Source organism: Dipodomys ordii, unplaced genomic scaffold, assembly GCF_000151885.1.
Source record: "Dipodomys ordii isolate 6190 unplaced genomic scaffold, Dord_2.0 Scaffold31, whole genome shotgun sequence".
NCBI classification, from domain to species: Eukaryota; Metazoa; Chordata; class Mammalia; order Rodentia; family Heteromyidae; genus Dipodomys; species Dipodomys ordii.
In genome coordinates, this window is record NW_012267247.1 from 6,483,633 (window position 1) to 6,500,510 (window position 16,878).

A 16,878-nucleotide genomic window follows, 5' to 3' on the forward strand; every position below is an offset into this window, starting at 1 on the left:
ATTAAATAAGTCTTGACTGACTTCCAACTGCAATCATCAGATCGTATCTTCCTAGAATTACAGCTGTAAGCCACAGGTGCCCAGCTTCATACTTTCCTTTTTAATTAGAACATATTTGGTATTGTGTATTAATATTTCCTGGAATTATTTGCTTTATTTACTTCAGTTGTAACTATTATCTGTACTGCTTGTTACCAGCTAGCCATGTTAGGGAGATAAATCTTGTGTTGAAGAAGCCAAAATAATAAACTCTAATTGCTAAGTGAAAAAAATTAGCATACATTAGTTGTACAAGCGGAGTTTCATTGTGACATTCTCACATATGGACAAATTGTATTTCAGTCACTCTCTCCTTCCATCTACTACACCTTCTTAAAACAATTTCATTGTTCTATTTTCATAATTGCCAGTAAACTGCTTTGACCATACTCACATTCACTCACCATGTTAGCCCACCCCCTTGATAACCCATCTCCCTCAACAGAGTCAGTTTAAGGCCAGGTCCTGGTGGCTTACGCCTGTAATCCTAGCTACTCAGGGGGCTGAGATTAAGGATCACGGTTCAAAGCCAGCCCTGGAAGGAAAGTTTGTAAGACTCTATCTCTGGGCTGGGAAGGTGGCTCAGTGGTAGAGCGCTTGTCTTGCATGCCTGAGGCCCTGGGTTCGATTCCTCAGCACCACATAAGCAAAAAGAAAAAAGCCGGGAGTGGTGCTGTGGCTCAAAGTGGTAGAGAGCTAGCCTTGAGCTGAAGAGCTGAGGGACAGCACCCAGGCCCAGAGTTCAGGCCCCACGACCGGACCCAAAAAAAAAAAAAAAGAAAAGACTCTATCTCTAATTAACTAGAACAAAAGCTGGAAGTGGAGCTGTGTCTCAAGTGGTAGAGCTCTAGCCTTGAGCAAAAGAACTCCGGGATATTGCCCAGGCCCTGACTTTAAAGCCTCAGGATCGGCACAGGAAAAACAAAAAACAAAGTTTGTTTTCTGTTGCTCATTTGTTCCCATCTTTTCTGACTGCATTGCTTTTCTAAAATTCTGAGACAGAGGTTTTCATCTCTTCAGCTGTCTGGTGGGCAGATTTTTATTGTGACTGGCCAGGGAATGAAAGTGTTATATCTCCCAAAGACACAGAACACTGGAGAATTATGTATGGTTCATTCAGAATTCCTCCTGTTACTTAAAACTATACAATTATTTATGCATATAATATATCTCTGAGAAGTAGAAAATGCTGAAAATGTAGGAAGTACTTTAAGACATATGTATTCCCATATGTTTTAAAACATAATCATTGGATTTTTTTTCTACCAACAAATGAATGCTAAAACATGGCTTTGATTTTGACAAGGATCTTAAAATTTGCCACATGGAAGACAAAATTGAATCCTTGCCAAGACTCAAAAGGCATGCTTTTTAAAAAAGAAAAAGCAAAAGTATTTCCAGTTAATAGTAATACAGAAAATAATGTAAAGAACACCAGCACCAGCACTCAGCTCAGTAAAATCTGTGACATGTTCCCACGTTTGCTTTAGATCTTCTTTACATAAAGTAAACAGTTACAGTAATTACGGAAGCCCTTGTAGATCCCATTCTTCTCTCTTTGAGCCTGGAGGTAAACACTATTCTGATTTTGATTTTTACATTCCCATATGTGTTTGGCATTTTATATGTATATGTATTCCCAAATGATACATGGTTGTGTTTGCTTATTTCTAAGCTCTATATAAATCGTACTGTACGTATCATTTCCTCTCTTGCATTTTTCGCTCATTGAATGCCTTTTGAGATTTACTCATGTTGATATGTGTCATTTGTGTTCACTCATTTTAGCTCCAGTCTCCTTTTCCATTGCATAAATATGCCAACATTTGTTTATTCATTCTATTTTTATGGACTCTTAGGTTGTTTCCAATCTTTTGCTTTTGCAAACTGTGGATTCAGGGATCATTTTTACATGGGTGTTAGGGTTTGAATATGAAATGTCCCCCACAGGCTTCTGTGTTAACATTAGGACCCAGCTGGTGGCGCTATTTGGGGATGTAGATACAGTTGGAGGGAGTAGGTCACTGCGGACTTGTCCTGCCCTGGCCCTTTTGGTGTCCTCTCTGCTTCCTGTGGCAGGGAAGTGAAGAAGCTCCTGGGCCTCAAGTTTGTTCCATTTGTTCTGCATATACACACGGGCCAAGCATTCTGAAACTGATCCAAGATAATCCTGTGTTCTTGCTGTTGTTTTGTTTCGTTGTGCCAGTACCAGGGCTTGAACTCAGGGACTTGTGCTCTTCCTTGGCTCTCTTGCTCAAGACTTGTACTCTACTACTTGAGTCATAGCTCCACTTAACAGCTTTTTGGGTGGTTAATTGGAGATGAAAATCTCATGGACTTTCCTGTCTAGACTGGCTTTGAGCCCCAGCCCTCAGATCTCAGTCCCCTGAATAGCTAGAATTACAGTTGTGATCCCAGCACCCAGAAAGGAGATTTTATACATATACACACACACACACACACACACACACACGTATATATAATTTTGTGTGTGTACATGTATACATGCACACACATGTTCTAGAGCTTGCACTCAAGAGTCTCACACTCTTACTTGGCTTTTTCGCTCAAGGCTAGATTCTACCACTTGAGTCACATCTCCACTTCCTATTGAAGAATTTTCACGTCTAGAAATCTAGAAAGATTTAAAGTGCACTGACACTTTGCTGGCCTGCATTTTAGTGACTTGCAGAGTGTAGACCTTTGATTCAAAGTCATAGTTCTGCCTGAAATTACTCTGTCCTTAGGGTAGCCTTCTTACCTTTTGGGGGGAGTATTATTTATGAGTTACTCTGAATAAACCATTAGTATCCTTCCTAAATCTTTATATGATTGTGAAAATTATAATCACATTGACCATTAAGTTACTAGATGCTCTCATTATGTAATCTTTAGTCATTCCACTCTCCAAAGCAAAGCACAGGGAAAAGCAGAGTATGCCCAAGATTTTTATCCTCCTACTTGCCCAGTTATGGAAGGCTTTCCATGAGGAGCAAGCAGTGGCAAGTATAGCACCTTGTTCTAAAGGGCATTGTAATTCCATTTTCCCACATTATCCTCTGCCTTCAGAATAGCCTTTATTTTCTTGTTTGTTTGTTCATTGTGCATAAATTGTGGGCTAGAGGATGGAGCCTAGGGCCTCAGGTGTGCTGGGCAACACTCTCCCAGTAAGCCACTCTTTAGCCAGCCATTTCTGTACCCTCTAGTCACCAGGAACAACAGGACAGTGATAGCAGCAAGAGGAAGAAGCCTCCTAAACTTCTAAGCCACAACCGCCCAAGGTCATTTGACTCCCCACCTAACCTGGCCATCTTCTGAGATAAGTAGAACAAATTGTTAAAGCTCTAGAATGTTGAAGCCATCCTTTATCAAGTGGGAACAATAAATCCCTTCATCTGGGTAGGACTTCTTGAAACGAGATGTGATAAATCATCCCTAGCAATTGGTGGTCCAAGGAACGTTGATATCTTTCTACATAACTGGCATCTAAGATAACTGGAACAAACAGCTTTTCAAAGCCATGTCTTAGTATTGTTGCCAAGATACACTTAAATTTTGTTAGATTTCTCATCTCTTCATGAGCATCCAGAAACATAAAAAAAATACAGCAATAATGAGTTAATCAGTTTTTACCTAGTAAGTAGGTAAGGTCTTTGTAACAGTTTTCAAGGCTGAGGGCCCATTCTGCATTTCTGGCAAGTCTGTAAATAGGTAATATTCCATTTGGAAAGAGGTTTGGATAGATATAACAGGAACTTCAAAATGTCCTTATGGTTAGGCTGTCCCATAACGCCTAGATTATATGTAGAAGGCTGAAGCACAACATTTGTTAATAATAACAAAAATCTAGGTGCAAGTTAAATAGGAGAATAATTTAAAATCTGAAATTTATGCACTCACCATAGGCTATTAAAAATCATAATATTCTTAAGACTGCCAAATGCAAAAACTTTACAGTAAATGGACAAACAAGGCCATAAAACTATACACACACAGTATGACTGATTTAGTTTTTTAATACTCATATAGTGACCAGCAGCAATGGAGCTGTGCTTTCTTAATGCTATTTTTCTTGAGCACTGAGAATTAAAAAATTTTTCTTTTATAGTTTTGTTTATTTTTCAAGTTTTCTGCAATGAGAGTATACAGGTAATGGATAGTCTGGAAAATTTGATTCATCTGCATGGATCCACCAGGTGGTGTGTCTTGTGAGGTGGCTCTAACCCTCTGCTTTGCCCCCCAGCTGCTGCTGGACACCCACTCCCTGAAGATGGTCCTGCTCGACCTCCCATCCATTGGTTCACAGGTGGTGAGGAAGGCACCTGCCAGTTACACCAAAATTGTGGTGAAAGGCATGACCCGGGCTGAGATGATCCTCAAGGTAATGGGTTTGTCTTCCTTGTTATTCTGCTGCTCTTGTGCTGGCTCCCTTACTCCAGGGAGTGTAGGCTTTCAAAGCTCAGGGTTGGGCCTATCCCTCCAGTCCCAGAGAATTTTCCACATTCTTTGGTCAGACTGAAGTTTGGCCTTATCAGATGTTATTCAAAGTCAGTGGACTTGGGAGAAAGTAATTCTTCCTGACAAATGAATCCTTTGTTGTCATGGGATTCTCTTGTAATAAGATTTAGCCAAGGCTAGGAATTAGGTGGCGTTGTCACAGTGAATCAGTGTAGAGTCAGAGATCCCTTTCCTTCTCAGCAGGGCTTTTGGGCCCAGCTGCCACATACTCCTTCCGTGTAAGCCTTTTTGGCTGTTCATGCTTTGCACCTTTAAATGAACTTCTGACAGATGTTGTAGTAACTGAATCTAATTGGTAAATGGGTTTTTAAAGCCTCATTTGATAAAAGACTGTGCTTAAAGTACTAATGTCAAAAGTGTCTGCAGCCTGGAGCATCTGCCTCTGCCTGCCACCTGTGCTTGGTGGGTCAAGAGGGGGGGCTAGAGAGCACATGTTACTTTCCTGTTATGGTCTGACTGAGTCCCACCTTCAGGCTCTGACACTGTGGCCGCTGCTGTCCATTTCACAAACAAAATGACTCTAAGGACCACAGGAGTAAAATATAGCAAGGGCACAGATGCTGCAGGACCACAGCCAGGCATGGATTCTGCACAGACCTGAGCTGTGGCCTGAAGGAATGGAAGCAGCACCCAGGAGAGACCATACAGTCCTGCAGGGGACTCTGAGGGAAACTACTTTTAGAACTTTGGTACATTCTCAGGAACCCAAAACAAGTCAGTCCTTGAGGAGAGAAAGTCATATACCACAATCCAAAATGGAAGTGAGTCTGAAGACAGCAATGCATCAGTTTGTGTACTAGTAGATGGTTGAGCTCCACAGTGTAGATCTCCAAAAGAGCGAGGCAGCTTTGGAAGCTCTGATTTTGAAAATAGCCATTGAGGGCTGGGAAGGTGGCTCAGTGGTAGAGCGCTTGCCTTGCATGCATGAGGCCCTGGGTTCGATTCCTCAGCACCACATAAGCAAAAAGAAAAAAAAAAAGGGTAGTTTTTGTGCCGGGCACTGGTGGCTCACACCTGTAATCCTAGCTACTCAGGAGGCTGAGATCTGAGGATCACGGTTCAAAGCCAGCCTGAGCAGGAGAGACCGTGAGACTCCTATCTCCAATAAACCACCAGAAAACCGGAAGTGGCGCTGTAGCTCAAGTGGTAGAGCACTCGCCTTGAGCTGAAGAGCTGAGGGACAGTGCCCAGGCCCAGAGTTCAAGCCCCACGACCGACCAAAAAAAAATTAGCCATTGACATCAGTTGCTTTTACTTCCCATCTTTCAGGAGTAAACAAAAAGAGCATGCACCCCTAAAAGGATCCTAGCAGTAGACTGTGTGTCCCAAATGTCCTGTACAGGCTCACTGAATGAATTAGAATTCTCAGAGGGACCCAGGAATCTATGCATCCAAAAACAGTCTAGGATAGTTGTGCTGGGACTCTGTGCCTATAATTCCAGCCTTTGGGGTATGGAGGCAGAAGGATCTCAAATTCCAAGCCAAGCCTGAGCTATCCAGTGAGACCCTATCATAATTAAGTAAGTGAATAAATAAACATCAATCCAGATGATGTTTATGATTCAGCAGACCTTAGAAATTAGAGCAATTAGAATTGCTCTAATCAAGTCTGAAGCTGAAATAGCCCATGGAGACATTTCTGGGTTTGGGATTGCTGCTGGTTCAGATCCTCTGTTCAGAATTTGTCCCTCTCATGTCCCCTCTCTTGATAGGTGGTAATGGCCCCTCATGAACCGTTGGTGGTATTCGTTGACAACTACATCAAACTCCTTACAGACTGCAACACAGAAACCTTCCAGAAGATACTGGACATGAAGGTGAGCTCTGGATTGCATTCTTCCTTCTAATACTGTCTCAAAATAAGAGGTCGCCACCCACCCCCAACAGGATTCCAAGAAGCCTTTCCAGAAGATGAATCCTGGCCACGTGAGCTACAGGATCCTGAGCACCTCCCTGCCCGGTGGCAAGCCTCTGCTCTGGACAGGGTTGGGGAGAAAAACCAGCAGAGTTATCCTCTATCTATACCTGTCCGTCCTTTCCTACCTCCAGCTGCATCTGGTGTTTCTTTCCAGACCACAACCAAGGGCCACTAATTCCCTGGAGGGAAGCTGTAGTCCTCTCAGCCTGGAGGAATTGTGCTGGTTGACAGCTGGCTAACTACAGGCCCAGAGGCGCACTTTGTTCTGACCGCTCTCTCTCCTGGCTTCCCCCTCAGGGGCTGAAGAGGAGTGAGCAGAGCAGCATGCTGGAACTCCTGCGGCAGAGGCTCCCCACCCCACCGGCAGGCCCCGAGGGCTCCAGCTCACTGTCCCTCATGGCACCCACACCTGAGCAGGAATCCTCTCGAATCCGCAAACTCGAGAAACTCATTAAAAAGAGACTATAAGAGGTGGGAAGGGTGGTACCAGCAACCTTCAGTACCCAGTTCTTGGAAGCCCCCATGACTCTCAGAGCCCAGTTCTCCAAGTTCCTGGGACACTGAGGTTGTTCATGCCTTTCCCCCCTACCCTCTCTTTTTGTCCTTGTAGCAGAAGCTACAAGGGTTATGAAAAAGGTTATAGATGATATTCCCAAAGTGGAGGCAGCAGTGGGAGAAGGTCCAGGTGGTTTACTTGCTGTTTGTAGGCTGCCCTTGACAGCTGAGTTGTCATTGGCTCAAGTTGCCTCACCCCCACGATACATCCTCCCTTCAGTACGTGGGTTCTGTTCCTTACAGCATACCTGTGCCAGCAGCTTGACTGAGGAAGCCTAGCTCCCACCCTTCCCCCCCGTCACTGGGTGCAGCTGTATGGCCTGAGTGAGAAGGCAGGTTGCAGAATAGGACATCAGCCTTTCTTCATGAAGGCAATGCAAGCACGTGCACTTTCCACGAAAGGCACTCTTTCCTGGTTCACGCTTCTGAAAACTTCCATGACATGGCCAAATATCTCCCCCATGTTCTCCCCAGGGGAGAGCTGCCCCTGTGTCTCCCCAAGATGTGTGCACCAGGCCTTGGCAGCAATGTCGTGTCAGCCATAGGGCTCCTGACTTGGTGTGCAGGGAGACCCAGAGCTGGCTTAGAGGCTTCTGCTTGACACATCACTGTGTTCTCAAGCCGTCTGTTTGCCCTGTTTCACTCTGCTCCTGATTTCCAAGGAAGGGATTGCCTTCTAAATGGGGAGACTAGAAACTTCTCGGAAAAGCTTTTTGCTGAAGATGAAGCAAATAAATAGGCCTATGCTGTTTGATCTGCTTCCTGCTCATTCATTTTCAAATCCACAGTACTTTCTGGAGTCACTTGAAACAACCATGGTAGTTCTAGAACAAAGTACTTCACTGTGCTACTAACAAGAAAGACTCATATCCATGAGTACCTAGGGCTACAATATTCACCTTTCTTTTTTGGGGAGGAGGGGGTCCGGTCGTGAGGCCTGAACTCTGGGCCTGGGCGCTGTCCCTCAGCTCTTCAGCTCAAGGCTAGCGCTCTACCACTTGAGCCACAGTGCCTTCCAGCTTTTTTTCATTTTGCTTACGTGGTGCTGAGGAATCGAACCCAGGGCCTCAGGCATGCAAAGCAAGCGCTCTACCACTGAGCCACCTTCCCAGCCCCAATATTCACCTTTTATACCAACCAGGCTTAGAACCTGGCCTGCCCTGGCTCCCCCACCTCAGATTCTTCAGAGGAGAATGTCCCCACAGGGCAGCTTCAGTCTGTTACCCTGCAGCCTGGGTATAGGCTCCAGACCAGGTGAGTCCCTTGAAACTCAGGCTCAGTTATCTGACTACCATCTCAGAGTAACCACTTTAGTACCAGCTTTTGTCCAGGCATTATAATTGTTAGTCAGGCAGAACAGCACTTAGCAGAAGGGTTCAGCTCTCTGCAGAGAATACACCCAACAGGCCTGAGCTGGGTGTGTTGTACATGCCTATAATCCCAGCACTTGGAAGGCTGAGTCATGAGGATTGACAGTTCCAAGCCAAGGAAGGAATACCCTCTCCTGGGGAGACACTGCAAGACCCACAAGCCCAGAAGCAGGCTAATTGTCTGGAATCAAAACCTGAATCTGGAATCAGACCCAGTTCTCAGTGGACTTGCCCTAGCTGCTTGGGTGATCTTGACATGCAGCAAAGTGGGTCATTATGGATCCAGGGGTTCTGGATTAGAGCAGCTGGAAATGACTGTCAAAGCCCATTGGGAGGTAAGGACTGTGGGAAGACTAAGGACTTGCCTGGCTGTGTTCCAAAGCCATTTGTTCCCATGGCAATATACACATGCATTTATATACATACAACAATGTATACACACGCACACACACATACATACACACACACACTTGAATATAATAGATCTCTGAAATAAACTCAGGCATGTCCATGCATGTGTCTGAATACATATATGCATGTATATATGCATATCTGTATCAATACACATACCTTGTGAACCCTTGTTGAGGACATGCTCTATATGACAGCCTGTTTTGAAGGACAAGGCCTAGGTGCTTGGAAGCCTGCACTGCAACCACTAGCCTCCACTGTGCTAAGAGACAGAGGGGTGGGTGTTTAAGCATGCTGACTATGCTGTTGTGGACTTGAAGTGACTGTATTATGCTGTGTCTCAGTTTCCCCATTTGCAAGCTGCAGGCAGGCATAGCATCCAGCTCCTAGAATTGTTCATTCATCTGAACTCTGAGCTTGCTTCACTGGAGACAGGAGCACCTAATATAAGTTGTGGATCTCTGGCTGGGGGGAGAGGAGGAACTGTTCCCTACTAACTCTATACCCTTCGTACCTTCCATATTTTGTGCATGTGCATACATTATCTAGATTTCTTAAATTGTCTAATAGAACATTCTGTTAAGGAGAATTAAACTACACTGAACTCTAAACAACAACAAAAGTCTGGGCCAACCTGGGCTATATAGTAAAACCCTGTCTCCAAAACCTATCTATCTAGAGAGAAAGAGATTTTTTTTTTTTTGGTCTTGTTTTTGCAGTCCCCTGACCCCTCCATCAACTTTTCTCTCAGACCCTGGGCTTGGTGCTCAGCCACATACCCATCTCCAGAGCCTCGTTTCTTTAGCTTCCACCAGTCTTTGTCCTTGCTTTAGTAGGACTCAAGTATTGAGCATTTTAAATTCAAGTACACAGAGAAGAACAATGGTGAAAGAGGCATGGCCTTTAGTTGAACTCTATTAGGAAAAGACCCTATGACAAATTTATAGGTGGGAAAGGGGTTGGAGGCTCAGCAGAAGGCTCCTGTCTTCCTGTCTCTCCTGAAAAGGTTATGTGTCCAGGCACTATTGCCAAGAAGGGGCTGTGGACCTGTCTCCCAGCAGCAAAGCCAATTCAGCCACCTGTCATCAACCTAGGGGAACTAGAAGAGCCAGGGAGACTCCTACACCTGGTTCTTGTCACTCAATGTTTATAGATCCACACTTCTTGTCATGAAAGAGCCATTTTCTGGATGTCTCCATAATGGCATTGAGATGTCAAGCTGCTGATTTTCCCAGTTGGTGGTCACAGGCAGGGAAGTTGCTTTCTTGATTTATTACATTGTCAGTAATCCCCAAGGAGCCAACAGATGTCAGTAGGAGTTATGTTAAGTGTCTCCTTGATGCATACTGTACACAGTGTGCATCCTGTGGAGCCAGAGCCTGTTTCTCACCTGAGGGATAAAACAGAATCACTGGGGTCCTTTGAAAAAAATGTAGATGTCTAGAGACTGAGTCAGTCTAGCTGTAGTGGGGCCTGATGTGCACTTTTACAAGCTCGATAGGTGATTATAGTTGTTTGTTAGTATCCACACAGGACTGGCTCCCAGGCCACCCTCTGGATACTAAAACTTGTAGATACTCAAATTCCTTATAAAATAGCACTGTATTTGCATGTCATCTAAGCACATTCTCCCATATACTTTTTTTTTCTTCTGGTCATGCGGCCTGAACTCTGGGCCTGGACGCTGTCCCTCAACTCTTCAGCTCAAGGCTAGCACTCTACCACTTGAGCCACAGCGCCACTTCCGGCTTTTTCTGCTTACGTGGTGCTGAGGACTCAAACCCAGGGTCTCATGCATGCAAGGCAAGCGCTCTACCACTGAGCTACCTTCCCTGCCCCCATATACTTTTTTTTTAACTGTACTCTGTTCTGAACTCAGAACCTTGTGTTCGCTAGGCATGCATTCTATCACTTAAGCCACACCTCTAGTCCTTCCATTAGTTTTTTTTTTTAAATAGATCTCAAAGTTTTGCCTGAGGCTGGCCTCTGGACTTTGATCCTCTTATGTATACTTACCTTAAGCTAGAATCATAGGTCTTGCAAACTTTTTTCCCAAACTGGCCCCTAACCTTGATCCTCCCTATCTCCATATCTGGGCTTAATAGTATAAACCACTACACTTGACTTGCCTATTGCTGTGTGTGTGTGTGTGTGTATAGTATAAACCACTACACTTGACTTGCCTATTGCTGTGTGTATGTGTGTGTGTGTGTGAATAGTATAAACCACTACACTTGACTTGCCTATTGCTGTGTGTGTGTGTGTGTGTGTGTGTGATATTGGAGCTTGAACTTGGGGCCTCTTGTTCTCAATTGGCTTTTTCCACTCAGCCACACCTCCACCTTATCACCTTTGGTTGAGTCCACAGATCCAGAGCCCTGCCTACAAAGGACTGACTGTATAATGTTCTCTTCTTGCTAAGAACCATTCTAATAGACAGAAATTTGCTTTATGGAAGGATTCTTGTACCCCATTTGATAAATGTACTTTTTTTTCTTATTCTGTAAAAATAGAGCTTTTATTTAAATTTTGTGTTGGTAGTTAGGACCATGCCAAAGTCTAAGATCTTGGCTGGGCATTGGTGACTCACAATTCTAATCCTAGTTACTAAAGAAGCTGAAATCTGAGGATCATAATTCAAAGCCAGCCTGGGCAGGAAAGCCCATTAAATTCTTATCTCCAAATAGTCTCCAAAAAGCTGGAAGTAAAGATATGGCTCAAATAGTAGTGTACCAGCCTTGAATGAAAAAGCCAGGTGAGAGCATGAGGCCCTGAGTTTAATTTAGCTTCAGTACCGGCACAAACAAGCAAACAGAAAAAAACCACATCTCCGGCCGAACAATAGGCTAGCATCCAAGGCACTTGAAGAGGTGCTTTCCTCCCATCTAAGATGTCAGTGCAGATCAGACAGGAACAAGAATTGGAGACAGCAGTACTGGGCAGGCAGGGTGAGAGAGCAGGCCCGGCTGCCACCTGCTGCAGGAGATGTTATACAGTTCCATCCAGAACACTGTTAGACCCACAAGCCGCCTTCCTTGTGTACAGAATGTGGAGGCAAGTGCCAGAAGTGCACAGCTGGAAATGTTATTCCCTCTCCAAAGGAAGAGAACTCTCAAAATAACTGTCTTGCTTGAAGGTGAAGGCAAGTATTCCACACTCCTCATCTACTCCAAGTCAGATTCCTAAAAATAAAATCGTTAGAACTGTGTATTGGACCATTGAAGCAGTAGCCTCCAAAACAGACTCAGGAAAAGCCAGGAGATGTAAAGTACCATTGCATTTTATACGTGAAATAAAATTTTCCAGGCCCATCCTTGGATCTATCCAAATAGCCTTTTGGACCATCAGAGTTTTACACCTTTGAGAGATCTAAATTTCTTTAAAATAAGAATTGCTTTTTTTTTTTTTTTTCAGTCATGGTGCTTGAACTCTGGACCTAGGTGCTGTCCCTGAGCTCTTCAGCTCAAGGCTAGTGCTCTACCAATTGAGCCACAGCGCCACTTCTCATTTTCTGGTAGTTAATTAGAGATTAGAGTCTCTCAGACTTTCCTGCCCAGGCTGGCTTTGAACCACAATCCTCAGATCTCAGCCTCCTGAGTGGCTAGGATTACAGGTGTGAGCCACCAGCACCCAGCAGAATTACTATTATTACTAATTTTTTCATATAAATATCTCTCATTTTGCCCATCTGGAATTGATTTCTTGGAGCATGAAAATGCTGCAGTTAATTAAGGCATTACTGGATATCACTTGCTAGAATGACCTTCCCTATTGCTGACAGAGAGCAGAAGAGATTATAGGAAAGAGTTAGCAAGCCCATGAACCTTGAATTATCCCTCTAGCAACTGTCCTTTTCCCTGATGAAGGGGCAGGTAGAAATGTACCCACTTCCTGAAGGTCCAAGAAGGCAATGCAGGAGAAGGAAGCATGATGGTCCTGTGTCAGGTCCTGGCCTGGTCTGGCCTGCTGCAGTGGCAACCTCTCTGAATGTGTGTAAAGTGTTCTGCTTCTGATTTGGAATTCTCCTTGCACTGACTTTCCACACTGTTGACTTTCTCCTCCCTACCCTTCCTGTTCCAATCTCAGCCTGCTTTCCCATGTGGCTGCCAAGCAACTCCTCTCCTGGACCCAGTCAGTTAATCCTGTTTCCTTCACAACTGGGTGGGCATTGTGCAATGAAAACTTTGGGGGGGAAGTTTTGATGTTTCTTTCAACGATGGAAAAATCTGCTACAGTGCTTCCATCAGTTTGGCTTTGGGATCTTTACCTAGTTTCCATTCCTTGTCACCAGCCCCCCTCAGCCAGGAATCGGTCTCATGAGAAAAGAAACACTGAGCCAGACACCAGTGGCTCACGCCTGTAATCCTCCCTACTTGGGAGGCTGAGATCTGAGGATCATGGTTCAAAGCCAGCCCAGGCAGGCAAATCCAAAAAATCAGCAAAAAAAAAAAAGCAAAAGTGGAGCTATATTCAAGTGGTAGAGTGCCAGCCTTGAACAAAAAACAATAAAGGACAGTGCCCAGGCTCTGAGTTCAAGCCAGGCTCTGAATTCAAACCCCAGTACTGGCACAGAGAGAGAGAGAGGAAAGAGGAGAGGAAGAAGAAAGGAAGAAAAAGGAGGAGGACTAGGGGGAAGGAAGAGGAGTCTGAGTAATGCACCCAAAAGGGAAGGGCTGAGTGAGATCACTTACCCACCAGTTTCCCACCTCCTCACTTAGAGAAGCAGACATGGGGAGTGAGGCTGGTGAGCCCATGAAGAAAGCTAAGCCAACTGGAAATGGAAACTTCCACAGAGGCTGTATTCTGCCGATCTGGTTCTAGCATTTTGACCTTGGGGTGTGATCTCTGAGCCCCAGTTTTTAACCATCCACAAAAGGGGACCAACCATACTAGGGCTGTGAAAGTCATACAAGCCCAGTTGGATTGTGAATATGTCTTCATAAGCCACAGGCAGTGGGAAGTGGGAGGTAAGAGTTCATTATCAATTGCTGTGGCCAGAGGCTGTGGCTGGCCAACTAGCTGGATGGTGTTGTAATCCCATGTGGCCAGCTTGTCCTCCTGGGCTGACTTTAATCAAATGGCCAAGTGGTGACATATCCTGCCGCTATGTGCCGGCTGCATCCGCAACAGCAAGCGTTGGAGTATCTAGTCTTTGCCTTTTTAGGACATAATTGTGAGGTTCATGGTACTCAAGAGTTCTAAAATGCTCCATTCTGTCTTCCCTTTTGCCCAAGCAGCTGCTGTTTCCGTAACACTTGGGGATAAACCTGTAGACAGAGAGTTTCCTCCCTCCTCACACCGCGGGCTGGGCTGCCTGTTGTGGAAAATGGGACATGTTTCCTTTGAAAGCAAGTCAAAAGGGTTGGCAGAGGCTTCTCTCCACAAAACTTCTTTGCCTATGGCATCTGGTCCAGACTTGATTCTTCAGTGATTTGCTCCTGGAAGGGGTAAAATGCTTTTTGTGGGGAGAGGGGATAAAATTCTTACCTGCACACTTTCTGTTGTATTTTGTTTTAGGGGCTTTGTTTTTGTTTTTTGACCTACAGTGCCCCCCCCACACACACACACCACTGCCACCACCAAACTAAGCAAGATTGTCTTTAGACAGGCTGTACTAACTGGAAAGGCTGCAGTTCATAAACTGGAGTATTGGTATCGCTGTCTTTCAAAACAGTGTAGACCTTTCTTGGAACTTTCTGAATCTCTGCATTCAGAAGTAAAATTCCTACTTGGCTCTTTCAACCCCCTTTGGGGATGTTGATTCCACACGTGTATAAATTTGAATGCTACTGGTATAGAGTAAGGAACCCAAGTGCTAGAATGAGACTTTTGAAATGTTGAGTAATGTTGAAATAAAAATTATGTAGAGATGGGCTCAGTGGTATATGATTGTTAATCCTGGCACTCAAGAAACAGAGTCTGGAGGATCACAAGTTCAAGGCTAAGTGGATACTATAAAAAAATAGTGTAAGAATGTAGCATAGTAATAGAGCACTTCCCTACCTGACATGTGCTAGCCCCTGAGTTCATTTACACACACACACACACACACACACAGAGCCGGAGCTCGTGGCTCATGCCTATAATCCTAACAACTCTGGAGGCTGAGACCTGAGGATTAAAATTAGAAGCCATCCCAGGCAGAAATATTCATGAGACTCTCCAGTTAACCACTAAAAAACCAAACATGGATCTGTGGCTAAAGTGGTAGAAACCAGCTTTGAACAGAAAAAGCTAAGGGACAGCACCCAGAACCAGCACCAAAAAAAGGCCCACTAATGTTAAATACTTTGTCTTCCATGAACGTTTCTCACTTAATCTGAGGGCTCTAGTAACTTCTGCTCTGTAATCAAATGGAATTTGCACCATTTCCGTGCCTCCTGTTTGGAATAATCTTTCAAAAATTAAGAACAGCTTCTCAACCAATTCCTTCCACTTCCGGGGCCAAGAAAAGTATTTGCAAAGTGCACAGCAGTTTTCCAGGGCACCAGGTGAAAGAGCAGCAGGGGACTGGCTGCTTCCAGCCACCTGATAGCTTTTGTGCTCATGGAAAAGGAGTAGGGAAATGCCAGTGCCACTGAGGCCACATTCCTCAGGCTTCCTCACCAAACAAAGCTCCAAGACTGGGCTACTGCCTCAGCAACTGTTGGAGGAGTTATCAAGCCCATGGAAAAATAGCAAGGGAATGTCTGTCCACACACAACCTCATACCTAGGCTTTTGCAGATCCTCACTTATTCCCTGCTTAACTCTTTTTTTTTGTTGTTGGTCATGGGGCTTGAACTCTGGGCCTGGGTGCTGTCCCTCAGCTCTTCAGCTCAAGGCGAGTGCTCTACCACTCGAGCTACAGCGCCACTTCCGGTTTTCTGGTGGTTTATTGGAGATAGGAGTCTCACGGTCTCTCCTGCTCAGGCTGGCTTTGAACCGTGATCCTCAGATCTCAGCCTCCTGAGTAGCTAGGATTACAGGTGTGAGCCACCAGTGCCCGGCACAAAAACTACCCTTTTTTTTTTTCTTTTTGCGTATATGGTGCTGGGGAATCGAACCCAGGACCTCATGCATGCAAGGCAAGCGCTCTACCACTGAGCCACCTTCCCAGCCCCCAACTGAGATTCAAGGCCTGGTATTGGAATTAAAAATAAAAAGAATAGGTATGAGAATTTTATTCGTGTATTTTTAGCTTTTAGAGCAAGTCTGTGAAAACACCGAAACTATTTCAGTAAAGAACATTTTGTTTAAGATTATGGATGATAATTTGTTTCTGCCCTAGCATCCAATTTATTTCCCTTTGTTTTGGTTGCAAAGAATAGTGAAATCTTGATTTGGTCCAGCAAAGAATTTTCAAATACTTTAAACAGCTTTTCTTCCAACCATGAATATGCTTATTAAACAGAAATTCCAAGAGACCCAGGGGCTCCACCAGCTCACCTGTACTTTGATGCTGTGATGCCATGTTAGGGTTGTGTGCTGAACTCAGGGCCTATGTACTGTCCCTTAGCTTTTTCACTCAAGGCTGGCACTCTACTGCTTTAGATAAAAGTCTCATGGACTTTCCTGCACAGGTTGATTTCAAACCTCAATCCTTATATCTCAACCTCCTGAGTAGCTAGGATTACAGGTGTGGGCCACTGGCATACAGCTAAGATACACATTCTTGATGTGGATTTAGACTATAATCTGTGTAGAGGCTCTTTCCCCTGAATTCCAGGTGAGCCCACTAGCACCCCAGTAGTCTGAAAACTGTGGCTGTTATTAGCAAGCTCTGTTCTGTTTCCCCCCAGTGGATGGAGCCTTAGCAGGAAGGAAGGAGCACCCTCTCATTTGAAGTACACCACCCCTTCCACAATAGCACCTGAACTGTCACCCAGATGCTATGCAAAGTAACCCTGGGCCCAGGCCTTGTGGCCTCTGGGAAGGTTTAGGGAGAGCTCTGCCAAGTAATGACTGTGCAAGGTAGTTACAAGTGTATGAACTAAGACACTGTACCCTGATTGGTGGGAGCAAGCCAATCCTTCAGTTTGAGACCCCCAAACTTCAAGTCCTGTACACCCGAGGCTTCACACAATCA

At 44.7% G+C, this 16,878-nt stretch overlaps 1 protein-coding gene across 1 annotated transcript in view; it reads left to right on the forward strand.

The window, feature by feature from the left end:
• Positions 1-7,784, forward strand: part of Vps53 (vacuolar protein sorting 53 homolog (S. cerevisiae)) — a 132,281-nt gene extending 124,497 nt beyond the window's left edge. Inside the window, exons 20-22 of the mRNA XM_013016304.1 lie at positions 4,283-4,420; positions 6,270-6,374; positions 6,773-7,784. Of these exons, the coding sequence (XP_012871758.1) occupies positions 4,283-4,420; positions 6,270-6,374; positions 6,773-6,943 (414 nt within the window). The 3' untranslated portion in view covers positions 6,944-7,784. The remainder of the gene's footprint in view (positions 1-4,282; positions 4,421-6,269; positions 6,375-6,772) is intronic.
• Positions 7,785-16,878: the final 9,094 nt, after the last annotated feature.